Source organism: Salmo trutta, chromosome 7 (assembly GCF_901001165.1).
Source record: "Salmo trutta chromosome 7, fSalTru1.1, whole genome shotgun sequence".
In the NCBI taxonomy this organism is placed as follows: domain Eukaryota; kingdom Metazoa; phylum Chordata; class Actinopteri; order Salmoniformes; family Salmonidae; genus Salmo; species Salmo trutta.
Genome location: NC_042963.1, coordinates 55,538,430 through 55,556,107, shown reverse-complemented (window position 1 = coordinate 55,556,107; position 17,678 = coordinate 55,538,430). Strand labels below are relative to the sequence as shown.

General features: G+C 42.3%; 1 protein-coding gene across 6 annotated transcripts in view; it reads left to right on the top strand.

Annotated features, from left to right (window-relative positions):
• The first annotated feature begins 8,636 nt into the window (after positions 1–8,636).
• LOC115196567 (centrosomal protein 152) overlaps positions 8,637–17,678 on the top strand; it is a 29,448-nt gene continuing 20,406 nt past the window's right edge. For 2 of the 6 annotated variants that reach the window (XM_029757406.1, XM_029757407.1), the window contains exons 1-7: positions 8,637–9,224; positions 9,579–9,690; positions 14,091–14,200; positions 15,538–15,616; positions 15,785–15,952; positions 16,205–16,432; positions 16,657–16,804. In XM_029757406.1, the coding sequence (XP_029613266.1) occupies positions 9,604–9,690; positions 14,091–14,200; positions 15,538–15,616; positions 15,785–15,952; positions 16,205–16,432; positions 16,657–16,804 (820 nt within the window). In that variant the 5' untranslated portion in view covers positions 8,637–9,224; positions 9,579–9,603. Of the gene's footprint in view, positions 9,225–9,578; positions 9,691–11,031; positions 11,181–14,090; positions 14,201–15,537; positions 15,617–15,784; positions 15,953–16,204; positions 16,433–16,656; positions 16,805–17,678 lie in introns of those variants that run through there. The other 4 variants (XR_003878874.1, XM_029757403.1, XM_029757404.1 and 1 more) reach the window with 3 other exon arrangements.

The window sequence follows — 17,678 nt, the reverse complement described above, 5'->3', positions numbered from 1 at the left end:
AACTCCCAAGATTAGGCTGGTGTAACCGATGTGAAATGGCTAGCTAGTTAGCGGGTGCGCGCTAATAGCGTTTCAAACGTCACTCGCTCTGAGACTTGGAGTAGTTGCTCTACATGGGTAACGCTGCTTCGAGGGTGGCTGTTGTCGATGTGTTCCTGGTTCGAGCCCAGGTAGGAGCGAGGAGAGGGACGGAAGCTATACTGTTACACTGGCAATACTAAAGTGCCTATAAGAACATCCAATAGTCAAAGGTATATGAAATACAAATCGTATAGAGAGAAATAGTCCTATAATTCCTATAATAACTATAACCTAAAACATCTTACCTGGGAATATTGAAGACTCATGTTAAAAGGAACCACCAGCTTTCATATGTTCTCATGTTCTGAGCAAGGAACTTAAACGTTAGCTTTTTTACATGGCACATATTGCACTTTTACTTTCTCCAACACTTTGTTTTTGCATTATTTAAACCAAGTTGAACATGTTTCATTATTTATTTGAGGCTAAATTGATTTTATTGATGTATTATTTTAAGTTAAAATAAGTGTTCATTCAGTATTGTTGTAATTGTCATTATTACAAATAAATAAATAAAACAATTGGCCGATTAATCGGCCAATTTTTAGCCCTATAATAATCGGTATCGGTATCGGCGTTGAAAAATCATAATCAGTCGACCTCTAGTTGTATCAATATGTTTTGACCATGACAGTTTACCATTCAGGGTTACTCCAAGCAGTTTAGTCACCTCAACTTGCTCAATTTCCATATTATTCATTATGAGATTTAGTTGAGGTTTAAGGTTTAGTGAATGATTTGTCCCAAATACAATGCTTTTAGTTTTGGAAATATTTAGGACTAACTTATTCCTTGCCACCCATTCTGAAAGTAACTGCAGCTCTTTGTTAAATGTTTTAGTCATTTCAGTCCCTGTAGTAGCTGACGTGTATAGTGTTGAGTCATCTGCATACATAGACACACTGGCTTTACTCAAAGCCAGCGGCATGTCGTAATTAAAGATTGAAAAAAGTAAGGGGCCTAGACAGCTGCCCTGGGGAATTCCAGATTCTACCTGGATTTTGTTGGAGAGACTTACATTTAAGAACACCCTCTGTGTTCTGTTAGACAAGTAACTCTTCATCCACAATATAGCAGGGGGTGTAAAGCCATAAGACATATGTTTTTCCAGCAGCAGACTATGATCGATAATGTCAAAAGCTGCACTGGAGTCTAACAAAACAGCTCCCACAATCTTTTTATCATCAATTTCTCTCAGTCAATCATCAGTCATTTGTGTAAGTGCTGTACTTGTTGAATGTCCTTCCCTATAAGTGTGCTGAAAGTCTGTTGTCAATTTGTTTCTGTAAAATAGCATTGTATCTGGTCAAACACAATGTTTTCCAGAAGTTTGCTAACGGTTGGTAACAGGCTGATTGGTCGGCTATTTGAGACAGTTAAGGGGACTTTACTATTCTTAGGTAGCGGAATGACTTTAGCTTCCCTCCAGGCCTGAGGACACACCCTTTCCTGTAGGCTTAGATTGAAGATGTGGCAAATAGGAGTGGCAATATCATCCCCTATTATCCTCAGTAATTTTCCATCCGGGTTGTCAGACCCCGGTGGCTTGTCATTCTTGATAGACAATTCTTTTCACCTTTTCCACATAATTTGGTCAGATAAACTTGGATGTGTAGTGTCAGCGTTTGTTGTTTGCATGTCATGCCTAAATTTGCTAATCTAAAAAATCATTACAGAAGTTGGCAATATCAGTGGGGTTTGTGATGAATATCTGATTCAATGGATGATGGAGCCGAGTTTGCCTTTTTTCCCAAAATATAATTTAAGGTGCTCCAAAGCTTTTTATTATCATTCTTTATATCATTGATTTTTGCTTCATAGTATAGTATAGTTTATTTTTATTTAGTTTAGTCACTTGATTTCTCAATTTGGAGTACATTTGCCACCGGTTGGGCTGCCAGACTTATATGCCATACCTTTTGCCTCAAACTTATTGTATGACCTCTTAAACACTATATTAGGCTTAGCCTTTGAAACTTTGGTTTTCCTAGATATGGCTTCTATATTGTGATCACGACATCCTATGGATTTGGATACTGCTTTAAAACACATTTCTGCAGCATTAGTAAAGAGTTGATCAATACATGTTGATGATTTCATTCCTGTACTGTTTGTAACTACCCTGGTAAGTTGACTGTCAACCTGAACCAGGTTGCAGGCACTGGCTTCAGTTTGAAGTTTTTTCTTGAGTGGGCAGCTTGATGAAAGCCAGTCAATATTTATATCACCTAGAAAATATACCTCTCTGTTGATATCACATACATTATCAAGCATTTTACACTTCATCCAGATACTGTTAGTACTTGGTGGTCTATAGCAGTTTCCCACCAGAATGGGCTTTAGGTGAGGCAGATGAACCTGTAGCCATATTACTTCAACAGTATTTAACATGAGATCCTCTCTAATCTTTACAGGAATGTGGTTCTGAATATAGACCGCAACATCTCCACGATTGGCGTTTCTGTCTTTTCTGTAGATGTTATAACCTTGAATGTACTTTTCTGCTCTTTTGCTCACCAGTATTTCTACTTGCACATCATCATCTGCTCATCTATCACTCCAGTGTTCATTTGCTAAATTGTAATTACTTGCTACTATGGCCTATTTATTGCCTTACCTCCTCACGCCATTTGCACACACTGTATATAGACCTTTATTCTCTATTGTGTTATTGACTGTATGCTTGTTTATTCCATGTGTAACTCTGTGTTGTTGTTTGTGTCGCACTGCTTTGCTTTATCTTGGCCAGGTCTCAGTTGTAAATGAGAACTTGTTCTCAACTAGCCTACCTGGTTAAATAAAGGACTTGTTCTCAACTAGCCTACCTGGTTAAATAAAGATGAAATAAAATAAAAAAATACAATTGTATTGCTACCACTGTATCATCAAAGGTATTATCTAAGTGAGTTTCAGAGATAGTCAGAATATAAATGGCATCTGTTACAAGCAAGTTATTGACTTCATGAAGCTTATCAGAGGTAGACTTGCTCATGTTATTTATATTGGAGCTGATGGTGCACAGTGAGCTGCACACAGTGGTCTTGCTACTAGGGCACACCACCTCAGTGTTAACAGTGGTCTTCCTACTAGGACACACCACCTCAGTGTTAACAGTGGTCTTCCTACTAGGGCACACCACCTCAGTGTTAACAGTGGTCTTCCTATAGGACACACCACCTCAGTGTTAACAGTGGTCTTCCTGTAGGACACACCACCTCAGTGTTAACAGTGGTCTTCCTACTAGGACACACCACCTCAGTGTTAACAGTGGTCTTCCTACTAGGACACACCACCTCAGTGTTAAGTGGTCTTCCTACTAGGACACACCACCTCAGTGTTAACAGTGGTCTTCCTACTAGGGCACACCACCTCAGTGTTAACAGTGGTCTTCCTACTAGGACACACCACCTCAGTGTTAACAGTGGTCTTCCTACTAGGACACACCACCTCAGTGTTAAGTGGTCTTCCTGTAGGACACACCGCCTCAGTGCTAACAGTATAACTCTGATTCATAGACACACGATTACTGCATACAATAGCTGTAGGATCAGCAGAGGCATTCAGGTCAGTTAGAGGGACATAAAATTAGGTTACTTACATTGTGTCTGACAACACCCCTGGTATAATGTACATTTTCTGAAGCATTATGATGACTCAGTGACACAATGGTCAAAGTTATCTGTAAAAGTGATTCCAAAAGCACTACAGTTAGCCAGGTGTGTAATGCCAGGTGTGTAATGCAGGTGTATAATGCCAGGTGTGTAATGCCAGGTGTGTAATGCCAGGTGTGTAATGCCAGGTGTATAATGCCAGGTGTATCATGCCAGGTGTATAATGCCAGGTGTATAATGCCAGGTGTATAATGCCAGGTGTATAATGCCAGGTGTGTAATGCCAGGTGTATAATGCCAGGTGTGTAATGCCAGGTGTGTAATGCCAGGTGTATAATGCCAGGTGTATAATGCCAGCGGCCCAATGATGGTATCGGACCTGAGGCAGAAATTCACAGGTTTCAGATTTTTTTCCATTTCCTTCAGGTTTTTGTTCTGAAAGTCACTTTTTTTTTTTAAATAGAAAAAAAACAAACATTGGATGTTCTAAGTCTACAACAATGTTTAAACCACATCAGGAGACCACTTGTGAGATCTGGGAAAATTCTACGAAATGTAGATTTGTTTAGTTTTAGTTGCCCTTTTAATTCAACTGGTCAGGCTCCTAGCACTGTTGATTGGTTAGGGGTCTTTCTGTAGCACACATGAGATGGAGTCTGCAAAACAAATGGCCACTGGATTGATGGAAATAATCATGATATCATTCTGCCAGGAAAGCATAGGCTACTTTGTAGCTAGTTAACATCTAATTGAGAAGGTTTTCCTGTTGCTTAATTGTTTGAAACCTGGATGTTTTACTTCATATTACGAGGCATGTCTTACCTTGCTTCAAAGTAGCCTGTAGCCAAAATCCCACCATAGAAACGTGGAGGGAATTATTTTATAAAGACCTCCTCGTACCCATGGAAGGAATTATTTTATAAAAGACCTCCTCGTATGCATGGCGGGAATTATTTTATAAAGACCTCCTCGTATGCATGGAGGGAATTATTTTATAAAGACCTCCTCGTATGCATGGAGGGAATTATTTTATAAAGACCTCCTCGTATGCATGGAGGGAATTATTTTATAAAGACCTTTTCTATGTTGTCAGGTTCTAGTTTTGTATTTCTATGTTGAGGTTTTGTTTGGGATGATCTCCCATTAGAGACAGCTGGTCCTCGTTGTCTCTAATTGGAGATCATACTTAAGTAGTTTTTTTTTTTTTTTTTACACCTGGGTTTGTGGGAGATTGTTTTTGAGTAGTGAATGTTTCACCTCTGCGTCACGGTTTGTTGTTTTGGTCTTTAGTTTATGTTTATGTATTGCATAGTTTCACAGTGTAAATAAAATGTGGAACGACACACACGCTGCACTTTGGTCCGCTTCTCCTTACGACAACCGTGACACAGATCTTCCCTCTTTCTACATTTCTAAAGGATATTTCCGTCTCTGTCCATGAGACTGCTCATATGTGTAGTACATGTTATCGTGCAAATCACATTTTTTGGGGGGGGACATTTGCACGTATAGGCTTATTGCCTGTGCACATTGCCCGTTGCCTGTGACAGTCTTTGTTGATGTCTCTTATTCTGATTGCAGCATTCATGTAAAATAGGACTCCAGATGTGGGAGCAAGCTTCCCCTAATCCTGCCATGCAGTCACAGTGAACTGACAGCACTTTTCCTGACTGTTCTGCCATAATCCAGGGAGAGGTTGCAATTTCCCGCAGACTCGGGGGTGTAACACCTGTTTGTGGGCTCCCGAGTAACGCAGCGGTCTAAGGCACTGTATCTCAGTGCAAGAGGCATCACTACAGTCCCTAGTTCGAATCCAGGCTGAATCACATCCAGCCGTGTTTGGGAGTCTCATAGGGAGGCGCACAATTGGCCGGTGTAGGCCGTCATTCTAAATAAGAATTTGTTCTTAACTGACTTGCCTCGTTAAATAAAGGTACAAAAAAACAAAAGCATATTGGCTAATTTAAGTACAATGGCAGGAAATTAGACGAACATTGGGAGAATGGACAATTCTAAGATGTGTATGGGTTTTAGTTGAAAATACAGTATACATTTTGTGACCAACATTTAATATTATGCCAGTTAGGCCGGAGGCAAACAGAGGCATCCCTGTGAGCCTCTCAAATTTGGTAACTATGCGGAGAGCTCTGTGTACCTCCATATGGACATGATTGGTTGACGGTAGGTGAGGGCGGTACTTCCTGTATAAACACAAACTCACATCTTTGACAACTTCCTTCACAACAGCTCTGTGCTGCTCGTCGAAACTCAAAAAGTAAAAAGTATGAATGCCCTGACTTCTGCAGAGGACATATCACCGTAAATGCTGCATGGCCAACGCATACAGACAGCAGAATGACCATACATCGCCTTGAACCAGTATCATGTAAAATACGCCTATACCCAAGCTGTTAAAATGTGGATGCTATTTTGCATTGTCACACTCACTTTGTCTCGCCCAGGTGAGAATATGCTCACCTCCCGACAAATGTTGCCTATACACATCAGCTAGTGGTTGAAATATTGAATATTGATGAAAAGCTTATTCATAAAAAACTAAAAACAGGAAAACAAATTAACAAGAATGTAACCATTTGTAATGAGTGAGAAGAGCGAAAATCAACGTGTTTTATTTTTTAGAATCTAAAATAATTAGACATAGAATTATTTGTTGTATTTCTTTTCTTTTCCTATTGCAGAATATGTTCCTCACCTTTTTTTTCTGGCCATGATGGGTTCATATTCACGAAGGAGCCAAACAACCAATTATAATGCGCATTTCTAATTGTATTGGACCTAATAGCCTAGTAAATAGATATTATATGTATTTCAAGTTTTGCAATATCATAGGCAGTGCGGTTTATAATACCGGTATACAGTCAAATTTAACAGGGGATATTTTACATTGAAGTAGGTCTATGTATCAAGTTTCAAGTTGATATTATCATGTGCACAAGTACAGTGAAATGGCTTTGTTGCTTGCTCTTTCCCAACAATGCAGTAATTCATATCAGTAGTACTATACAAATACAATTAACAAGTCAAGTTGAACAAAAACACACGATAAATATAACTGTAATTGCATTGAGTAGCCTGTCCTCCAATGTTTCAAATTTCGCCCGCTGTCTATCTCAGTGACCTTGTGGCTTTTACATGATTGGTTGACGGTAGGTGAGGTCCTGTAAAAAGCACAAACTCACTTCCTTAACAACATTGGAAGGTTGTGAGTTCAATCCCTGACCGATTCATACCAAAGACTGTATAAACAGAACCTGACGCATCTCTGTTTGACACTCAGCATTTAACGCGCTGCATTGTCTAGCTGACGTCTTCATTGACCATTCAGCATTTACTCTACAGAAGTCAGGGCATTCATGCTTCTGGCCTTACTGGAGCAGCACAGAGCTGTTGTTAAGGAAGTGAGTTTGTGCTTTTTACAGGACCTCACCTACCGTCAACCAATCATGTAAATGCGGAGCTAATATAGAGACGGTATTGTTACAACATTTGAGAGGCGCTTGGCAATGCGGTACAGAGCTGAGTTTGGCCTATGTGTGCCTCCGGAGGCTCCGCGATTTGTGTTACACCATTCATATAGCGCCTCCGACCACATTTTCATATCAAGCATGAATAGGCTTTTAAGGTGATAGCTTTTGGGTAAGGCCCTGCAATAGACTAGCGTCCTGTCCATGGGTGTACTTGTACATCAAGTTGCCTCACGCTACAGAAACAGGCTCCTGCCCCATGAGCCATTCCGGCTCGCACAAGCCAAGACTCGTGCAAGGTTACCTACCATCATATTTAGGTTGAGAAAATCAGTGGTGGAAAAAGTACCCAATTGTAATACTTGAGTAAATCTTAACCCTCCTGTTGTGTTCGTTTCATGTTAATTAATTCTGTGTTCCTGGTCCAAAATGACCTTCCCATTATAGCTGATTATAAATCCATAATAATCAATATATTATCACCTAATGTTGTGTTAGATATTTTTATCAATTTAAGTTCTTGTGAACATTACAAGTTTTGAACTTCTATTTGCTATTTATACTCATTGACCTGAGCTCATACAACTCGTTTTTGAGTAAAAAACAAACAATGTATGGATTATTTTGACTATAACAAATACTTAGATGAAACATACTGTGCTATTTATCACAGACTACTTTGTGTCAAAGTTTAACAAGGACTCTCTCCTCCTCACCAGTGTCATGATCAAATATATGATCAAGAGCCTCACATACAGTATATCGTTTGGTCATTGTGCTGCCACAGAATTAATTGTGAGCAAGGCCTCAAAAAAGATTTATATACCAGAGCTGCGAGAAAAGTTCTATATATTATTGAAACAATGTTGGGATTGTTTGTGAGAATGCCAACAGGTGTGTTTCCCGTGGGGGGAAGATTGTATTGGGGAAAGGTTCCTGTGGGGGTTGCCATGGAAGCCAAGAAGGGAAGTGAGGTGTGTGTGTATGTTTGTGTGTGTGTGTGTGTGTGTGTGTGTGTGTGTGTGTGTGTGTGTGTGTGTGTGTGTGTGTGTGTGTGTGTGTGTGTGTGTGTTTTCAAACATACATGCATGTGTGGGTCTGGGAGAGGAAGTGTGTCCATCTGATGAATGGGCATGTGCCTGAACTAAATTTTATACACTAATTGTAGTCTCACCCATTCATTTCTAATGATCGGTCGGGAACACCACAGGTGTACAAAAGTTAAATAAAACACCCAAAATGTAATGAAAATCATCCAAATGTATGTTGTGACCATTTTTTTTGTGACCATTGAGTTTTAGCTATGTTGTATGAATATGTCCCAATGACTTACTTTTTTTTCTCTCTTTTCTTTTCTTCAAATACTATTCATTTTTCTGTCCCAAAGAGGTTTAAAACAGATTGTACCACCTGGCCAACAGGAAGCGCTATTCTTCCTTCCTGACTCTGCTCTTCCAACATGGCGCCTGGTGTGGTTGCTAGGTGATTTGTGACACAGCCCGGAAGCCATCCACTAAAATACATGGCTGCAAGCGTCTCTAAAAAAACAAAACCTCCCAAAGTACTCTTCTAACGTCTATGTTTTCTGAATTTGGTTGTTTGCAACAAACATCTGTGTTTGAGAATGTGGTTTGATGAGAGGGTCGTTTGAGGATGCTTGTTGTGACCGAGCACTTTAACCGAAAGTTTGGACGTGCGAACTTTCAAAAGGGCGGCGAGTCGGAAACAGGAAGTGGACTACTAGCTAGATAGCCAGTTATCTAACGTTAGTTAATTTTTTGGTTTATGGGTACCTTTTTTTTGTTATCTGTTTGACAACTGCTAACCAAATTGTACTTTTAGCAGACTATAATTAGGTAGTAACCCTGTTTGTCAAGAAACTTGTGCTTCATTTGTTTTAAATGGTTGCTATGTTAGCTAGCTAATGTTAGCTGACCAGGCAGTCGGTTTCATCATGTTCATCTTCTGACTGCAGTTTTTTTTATCTTGCTAGTTTTAATTTTGTCCCTGCTGACAACGGATATAACCTTGCACTTCAAACCAAAATGGTAAGCAAATGAGTGTGGCCCGTCAAGCTAACTTTGCTAGCTAGCTAACGTTACTAAGTTAGATGGTTTGAGTCATACCAAGGTGCATAACTAATAATGACCTACCCGAGATACATGAAGTGCGTGTGAGAGTTACACAGCCACGGCCCCGTGTGGCTCAGTTGGTAGAGCATGGTTTTTGCAACGCCAGGGTTGTGGGTTCGATTCCCACGGGGGACCAGTACGGGGGAAAAAAATGTATGAAATGTATGCATTCACTCCTGTAAGTCGCTCTGGATAAGAGCGTCTGCTAAATGACTAAAATGTACAATGTAACATCTGTGACCTCTTGTGCTGTCTCGGGTCTTCTCTCAGTATTAGCACTGTGATCATCCTCATCATGCCCATCGACTTTGGTAGTGCTGCTCTGCAAACGCAACATGAGGAGGAGGAGGATGACCCAGAGGACTATGCCAGAGAGCAAGAGGTAAAAATCACAGGGGGGAAAAAAAACTCCCCCACCCCATCTAACTGTGACTAATGTTGTTGCATTGTAGGCATTTATCTAGCTGTCAGATAGCTGCTTTCTGTTTCTGATTCACACCTAATTTCCCCAGAGTCCTGTAGGAAGGGTGGGTATAATTTGTGGAGCGTTTCAACAGGAATCTGTTCCAAAAACGTCGTAAATAGCAAGGTCGCCAACAAACAACACATACAAAGTTGTATAGCGGCAGAAGAATAAGATAGCAGGTAGGGAGGGAGTGGGCAATTTTGTTGAGTTTTTCACTCACCAGTTTATTTCGGGAAAAATGTCTGTCCTCACTCTGGTAGCCTGTGGGCAAACATTAAGAATAATCTACGTTGATACCTATTCAGCAGCTAGTTAGCTAGGTGAATTAATCATGCTAACTTTGTATCCGTTGTTTGTTGGCATCCTTGTTATTTATGAAGTTTTTGGAACAGATTCCCGTTGGAACATTGAATAAATTATACCCACCCCTGTAGGAATGAGCTCCAGTGTTTTCTGCCATTGATTTCAGTGTGACTTCAAAACCATCCAGTATGCACTTAATCAGCATACAGTAGCCATTGCCTCAGTAAGTGTTAATTGAAGTGTGTTCATTGTTGAATTGATTGAAAATGATGGGAGTCTATTTGTTCCCTACCTCATTTGTAATGCACTGCTGAGTCAAGGTTGAGTAACAGATGCGCATGCACAACCATAGATGGAATTTTCTTGGTTGGTTAGATCACATTATCATCTAATTTTAATCCCGGGTTATTTTTCCAGACCTGGCTCTTTATGGTCATATTTCCCTCAGTTAGTACTGTACTAGTTGTTGTTGCTATTTACTGTATTCAAACATAGTCAGTGGAAATCTTAAGGTACCAGAGGGAGCCTTCAGGCTATAGGGACTGTAGGTGTTTACATTTCAAACGCACCGCCTGCTCCAATCAGATGTAGGCGTGCTCAGTGTGTTATTATGAAACTCTCAGCCATCTGCTCTGTTCTACCCTGAACCTGTTACCAGGGGTGTAATCATTAGTCAAAAAAACGTTTTGCAACGGAAACCGTCTACTCTAAAACGGAAAACGTTTTTTTTTTTTTTGCAACGACAAAAACAAGAGTTTCTATTGGACAAATTCAGGTTGGTCCCGTTCTGTTTGGTTTCTAGTGAATACACCCTTGTTAACTGTCCTGTGGTATGATTAGCCCAGGCAGGCAGGCAGGCAGCGCAGGTGAAGGTGTGTCATACACTGAAACAAGCTCTGCTCTGCCCTATATCACCACTCATTTCTCTTTTTCTGGGATCATGTGGCTCGGTAGCTGAACTAGGTGCATTTTCTTCAGTTCTGTTGATAACTGCCTGAGTGGGACTGTGGGACATTATGGGTCCTGCTCTGGTTGGGGATATGCATCCTATGGTTGAGGACACAGTGGAAGATGTAAGAAACATCCAACAGTCCTTATGGGAAGTAAGTAGCTGCCTTTTCCTGTTCTCTTCACTCGCACTGCGTCTGAAACGGCACACTATTGCCTTTCTAGTAAGTACAATACTTTTGAACATGACTGGTTAAACAGTAGTTAACTATAGGGAATATGGTGCCTTTTCAGACTGAGATTTACTCTTCACACAGGGCTCCCTGTATCTCTCTGTAGTGTAGGGCACATGTATGTGGATGGCTGTCAGTGAAACCTGTTGTGGGAGTCTCAACAACTCCGAGTCTCTTTGCCCGGACATAACACCTGACATAGTGGAAGAGTTGCTGTCTTTCTGTTGGATATTAGGTCAGGAGGAGATAAGCTTTTTTTTATCAAACAAGACACTGGAGTTTATTTGCTTCACATACAGTTTGTTTGTTTGTGTCGAATCAGAAATCAATGACTATAGTGAAAAATGGAAAAACTCTTCATGTGATGGATTTTTGGAGGAGATGTACACTTTAAAAATGGGGATGATGTGTTTGTTAATTTTCTGTTAAGCAGTCCTGTGAACATTCTCTCTGTTCTATTAGTCATGAGACGTAGTTTCAGTGGTTGAGTGAATTCTTTGACCTATTTGAGCAGTTTCCCCGACTGTTTTTCCTAGACTCTGTCACTGTATAACTACAGTTGAAGTCGAAAGTTTACATACACTTAGGTTGGAGTCATTAAAACTCGGTTTTTCAACAACTCCACAAATTTCTTGTCAACAAACTATTGTTTCGTCAAGTCGGTTAGGACATCTACTTTGTGCATGACACAAGTTATTTTTCCAACAATTGTTTAGACAGATTATTTCACTTATAATTCACTGTATCACAATTCCAGTGGGTCAGAAGTTTACATGCACTAAGTTGACTGTGCCTTTAAACAGCTTGGAAAATTCCAGAAAATGATGTCATGGCTTTAGAAGCTTCTGATAAGCTAATTGACATCATTTGAGTCAATTGGAGGTGTACCTGTGGATGTATTTCAAGGCCTACATTCAAACTCAGTGCCTCTTTGCTTGACTTCATGGGAAAATCAAAAGAAATCAGCCAAGACCTCAGAAAAAAAATTCTAGGCCTCCACAAGTCTGGTTCATCCATTCCAAACGCCTGAAGGTACCACATTCATCTGTAAAAACAATAGAATGCAGCTATAAACACCATGGGACCACGCAGCCGCCATACTACTCAGGAAGGAGACGCGTTCTGTCTCCTAGAGATGAACGTACTTTGGTGTGAAAAGTGCAAATCAATCCCAGAACAACAGCAAAGGACCTTATGAAGATGCTGGAGGAAACGGGTACAAAGTATCTATATCCACAGTAAAATGAGTCCTATATCGACATAATCTGAAAGGCAGCTCAGCAAGGAAGAAGCCACTGCTCCAAAACCGCCATAAAAAAGCCAGACTACGCTTTGCAACTGCAAATGGGGACAAAGATCATACTTTTTGGAGAAATGTCTTCTGGCCTGATGAAACAAATAGAACTGTTTGGCCATAATGACCATCGTTATGCTTGGAGGAAAAAGGGGGAGGCTTGCAAGCCGAACAACACCATCCTAACCGTGAAGCACGGGGGTGGCAGTATCATGTTGTGGGTTGCTTTGCTGCAGGAGGGCCTGGTGCACTTCACAAAATAGATGGCATCATGAGGATGGAAAATTATGTGGATATATTGAAGCAACATCTCAAGACATCAGTCAGGAAGTTAAAGCTTGGTCGCAAATGGGTCTTCCAAATGGACAATGACCCCAAGCATACTTCCAAAGTTGTGGTAAAATGGCTTAAGGACAACAAAGTCAAGGTATTGGAGTGGCCATCACAAAGCCCTGACCTCAATCCTATAGAAAATTTGTGGGCAGAACTGAAAAAGCGTGTGCGAGCAAGGAGGCCTATAAACCTGACTCAGTTACACCAGCTCCGTCAGGAGGAATGGGACAAAATTCACCCAACTTATTGTGGGAAGCTTGTGGAAGGCTACCTGAAATGTTTGACCCAAGTTAAACAATTTAAAGGCAATGCTACCAAATACTAATTGAGTGTATGTAAACTTCTGACCCACTGGGAATGTGATGAAAGAAATAAAAGCTGAAATAAATCACTACTATTATGCTGACATTTCACATTCTTAAAATAAAAGTGGTGATCCTAACTGACCTAAGACAGGGAATTTTTACTAGAATTAATTGTCAGGAATTGTGAAAAACTGAGTTTAAATGTATTTGGCTGAGCTGTATGTAAACTTCTGCCTTCAACTGTATGTTACCAAGGCAACGGCTCAGTACAGCGAGTCATACCCATGTGTTGTTTCTTCTTCTCTAGCTCCACAAGCTGCTAACTGACATGTTGTGTTTCTTCTTCTCTAGCTCCACAAGCTGCTAACTGACATGTTGTGTTTCTTCTTCTCTAGCTCCACAAGCTGCTAACTGACATGTTGTGTTTCTTCTTCTCTAGCTCCACAAGCTGCTGACTGACCTACCTGATGACGTGTTGTTTCTTCTTCTCTAGCTCCACAAGCTGCTGACTGACATGTTGTTTCTTCTTCTCTAGCTCCACAAGCTGCTAACTGACCTACCTGATGACATGTTGTTTCTTCTTCTCTAGCTCCACAAGCTGCTAACTGACATGTTGTGTTTCTTCTTCTCTAGCTCCACAAGCTGCTGACTGACCTACCTGATGACATGTTGTTTCTTCTTCTCTAGCTCCACAAGCTGCTGACTGACCTGCCTGATGACATGTTTCTTCTTCTCTAGCTCCACAAGCTGCTGACTGACCTGCCTGATGACATGTTGTTTCTTCTTCTCTAGCTCCACAAGCTGCTGACTGACCTGCCTGATGACATGTTGTTTCTTCTTCTCTAGCTCCACAAGCTGCTGACTGACCTGCCTGATGACATGTTGTTTCTTCTTCTCTAGCTCCACAAGCTGCTGACGGACCTGCCTGATGACATGCTGGAGGACAGCAGAGATTCCTCCTCTCCGGAGCTGGACTGCTCTGCCTGCAGCAACACAGACACGTGCAACAGGTAATGTTTTTTTAATGGAATTATTTATTTAGTCAGCCAGAGGACAGAGATAAAATGAGAAGGGAGAGTGGGAGGGAGACGCGGAGGTGGGGCAAGGGTTCGTACCCACTCTGAGGCTGTAATATATGTGCACCGGGCGGTGGTGTTACCCACTAGACTAGACTAGCCTAGGGCACCGGGCGGTGGTGTTACCCACTAGACTAGACTAGCCTAGGGCACCGGGCGGTGGTGTTACCCACTAGACTAGACTAGCCTAGGGCACCGGGCGGTGGTGTTACCCACTAGACTAGACTAGCCTAGGGCACCGGGCGGTGGTGTCACCCACCAGACTAGCCTAGGGCACCGGGCGGTGGTGTTACCCACTAGACTAGCCTAGGGCACCGGGCGGTGGTGTTACCCACCAGACTAGCCTAGGGCACCGGGCGGTGGTGTTACCCACCAGACTAGACTAGCCTAGGGCACCGGGCGGTGGTGTTACCCACCAGACTAGCCTAGGGCACCGGGCGGTGGTGTTACCCACTAGACTAGCCTAGGGCACCGGGCGGTGGTGTTACCCACCAGACTAGACTAGCCTAGGGCACCGGGCGGTGGTGTTACCCACCAGACTAGACTAGCCTAGGGCACCGGGCGGTGGTGTTACCCACTAGACTAGACTAGCCTAGGGCACCGGGCGGTGGTGTTACCCACTAGACTAGACTAGCCTAGGGCACCGGGCGGTGGTGTTACCCACTAGACTAGACTAGCCTAGGGCACCGGGCGGTGGTGTTACCCACTAGACTAGACTAGCCTAGGGCACCGGGCAGTGGTGTTACCCACCAGACTAGCCTAGGGCACCGGGCGGTGGTGTTACCCACCAGACTAGACTAGCCTAGGGCACCGGGCGGTGGTGTTACCCACCAGACTAGCCTAGGGCACCGGGCGGTGGTGTTACCCACCAGACTAGCCTAGGGCACCGGGCGGTGGTGTTACCCACTAGACTAGACTAGCCTAGGGCACCGGGCGGTGGTGTTACCCACCAGACTAGCCTAGGGCACCGGGCGGTGGTGTTACCCACTAGACTAGACTAGCCTAGGGCACCGGGCGGTGGTGTTACCCACTAGACTAGACTAGCCTAGGGCACCGGGCGGTGGTGTTACCCACTAGACTAGGGCACCGGGCGGTGATGTTACCCACCAGACTAGCCTAGGGCACAAGACTCACACATTTTAATGTTGGTACATTTAGGCTAGTCGCCATCATGGGATGACGCAGAACAGAAAAGACAGACGAGTTGTAAGTTTGTAATGATGATCATTCCATACACCTTAGTAGGACTTATGTTTTTATTGATCTCGCAGACAACAACAACAGCAGCCTATGTGGAACCACCAACAAACTGAATGGTCCGATCACCAAACACCTGCCTCACATGAAAAGGTAAGAATTTCAACAAACAAGACTTTCCATGTCGGTGTTGAATGTGTGACGTTATATCTTCATATCTAGGTCTCGTGAGAAGTTTTTAAGTTGAGAGAAGTGCTAAGTATCAACATATTAAAGGGAACAAAACCTATTTTTGTCTAAATGTTCTTGTCTTTTTTGCAGAACTATGAGGAGGTCTATAACCACAGCTCCTACCATGATGAGAATCCCTACGAGGAGGCAGCTGGGGCTCGGCAGATCAACGGTCATGCCAGTCACACCCAACAGAGACACCCTCCTAGACTCCAACCCCTGGTCTGGAACCAGGAAGGACAGACAGAATACCTGCAGGTACTCAATCTTTAAAAAAAAAAACTTGAAATAGCCTTATAAAACATCAAGGGCCAGTTTCATGGACACAAATTAATGTTCAAAAGATATTCTCTAGTGAAATTTCTTCTTAGTCCAGGATTAGGCTTAATCTATGTCTGGGAAACTGGCCCCAAGGTTTTGAATAATAACCGAGAGACATGTCTATTCTTTTCAAATGCAACCCTTTACAATTATTGTTTCCAACTCGAGTCACATCTCCCCTCTAAACAGGAATACCAGTGGTATACTCGTAGTGCCGGTTACACGTACAGCAGCGTGGATACCGAGCATGCTGCAGCAGACGGCCCTGATTTCTCCACAGAGGAGGAGGGGTATGGAGATGAGCTGTACCCACGTGGAGTCGTTCTCCCTGGGGTGGACTACCAAGTTGTGGGGGGACAGAGGGATGAGCAGAGCTACGCTGGTGGGGATCAGAACAACACCAGGGAACATGTCCAAGTGAGTGGGGTCATATTTGTGTTGTATTATGGACCTGATGATGTGACACTTTTTTTACTTCTTGAAAGTCCAAAATCTTGAAAAGTTAACTGCTCACATGCAAAACATTGTGGGAATGTATTAACATTGGACTAATGAGAAAAAAAAGAAAAAAATACCAAGAGTTTTCCTTTTTAAACAAGATTTTGATGAGAGTATGTTAACCACTACTCTGGTATTGTCAGGAGGTGGTGGTCCAGTGTCTGCGTGATCAGGTGAGGCAGCAGGAGAGACGCGGAGAGGAGGAGCAGGTGGAGAGAGCAGGAGTCATCAACGCCCTCACACAGAGCCAACAGCAGAGCCAACAGCAGTGTGCCAAACTGCTCCAGACGGGTACATTGGGGTCTGTGTGCGCTTTGTGTCACTGTTTATGTCCATCAGACCTGCTTAATCAAGAGGTTTAATGTAGCATCAGACCTGCTTAATCTAGTGGTTTAATGTAGCATCAGACCTGCTTAATCAAGAGGTTTAATGTAGCATCAGACCTGCTTAATCTAGTGGTTTAATGTAGCATCAGACCTGCTTAATCTAGTGGTTTAATAATGTATCAGACCTGCTTAATCTAGTGGTTTAATGTAGCATCAGACCTGCTTAATCTAGTGGTTTAATAATGTATCAGACCTGCTTAATCTAGTGGTTTAATGTAGCATCAGACCTGCTTAATCTAGTGGTTTAATGTAGCATCAGACCTGCTTAATCTAGTGCTTTAATAATGTATCAGAGGAACTTAAAAACTTGAATGTAAAGGGTCCACCCTGATTATCATCGCAAAGCATTCCCTTCTCCATCCACATCCACCTTGTGTGTCCTCCACTTGCGCCGTTTAGCTAGCTCATCGTTTACAATAGGAAAAGAGGTTTGAAGTTTTCACCTGTCTGTGTCTTATTTTAAAAAAAAACATAAAATAAATAACTTTTATTAGTTTTAGGAGGGGCTCTGAAAGACACTCATGGGGGGTGTCCACTGAAAGTTGACTAGCAAAAACAACTGTAACCTAAATGACACCCACAATGAGACCCCATTTTTAATCTGCCCAAGAAGAGGCAAACAAAATAAAAGCCCACATCAAACATAAAGACAGGAAGAAGCAAACCAAAAAGTGGAGCAAAAATGAAATCGGATAATGGATTGTTTGTCTAGAAATCAAATAGGGAGCGCTAACTAAAGAGGTTGATGCGGTGGCATCTCTCAAGACAACTGGGGCACT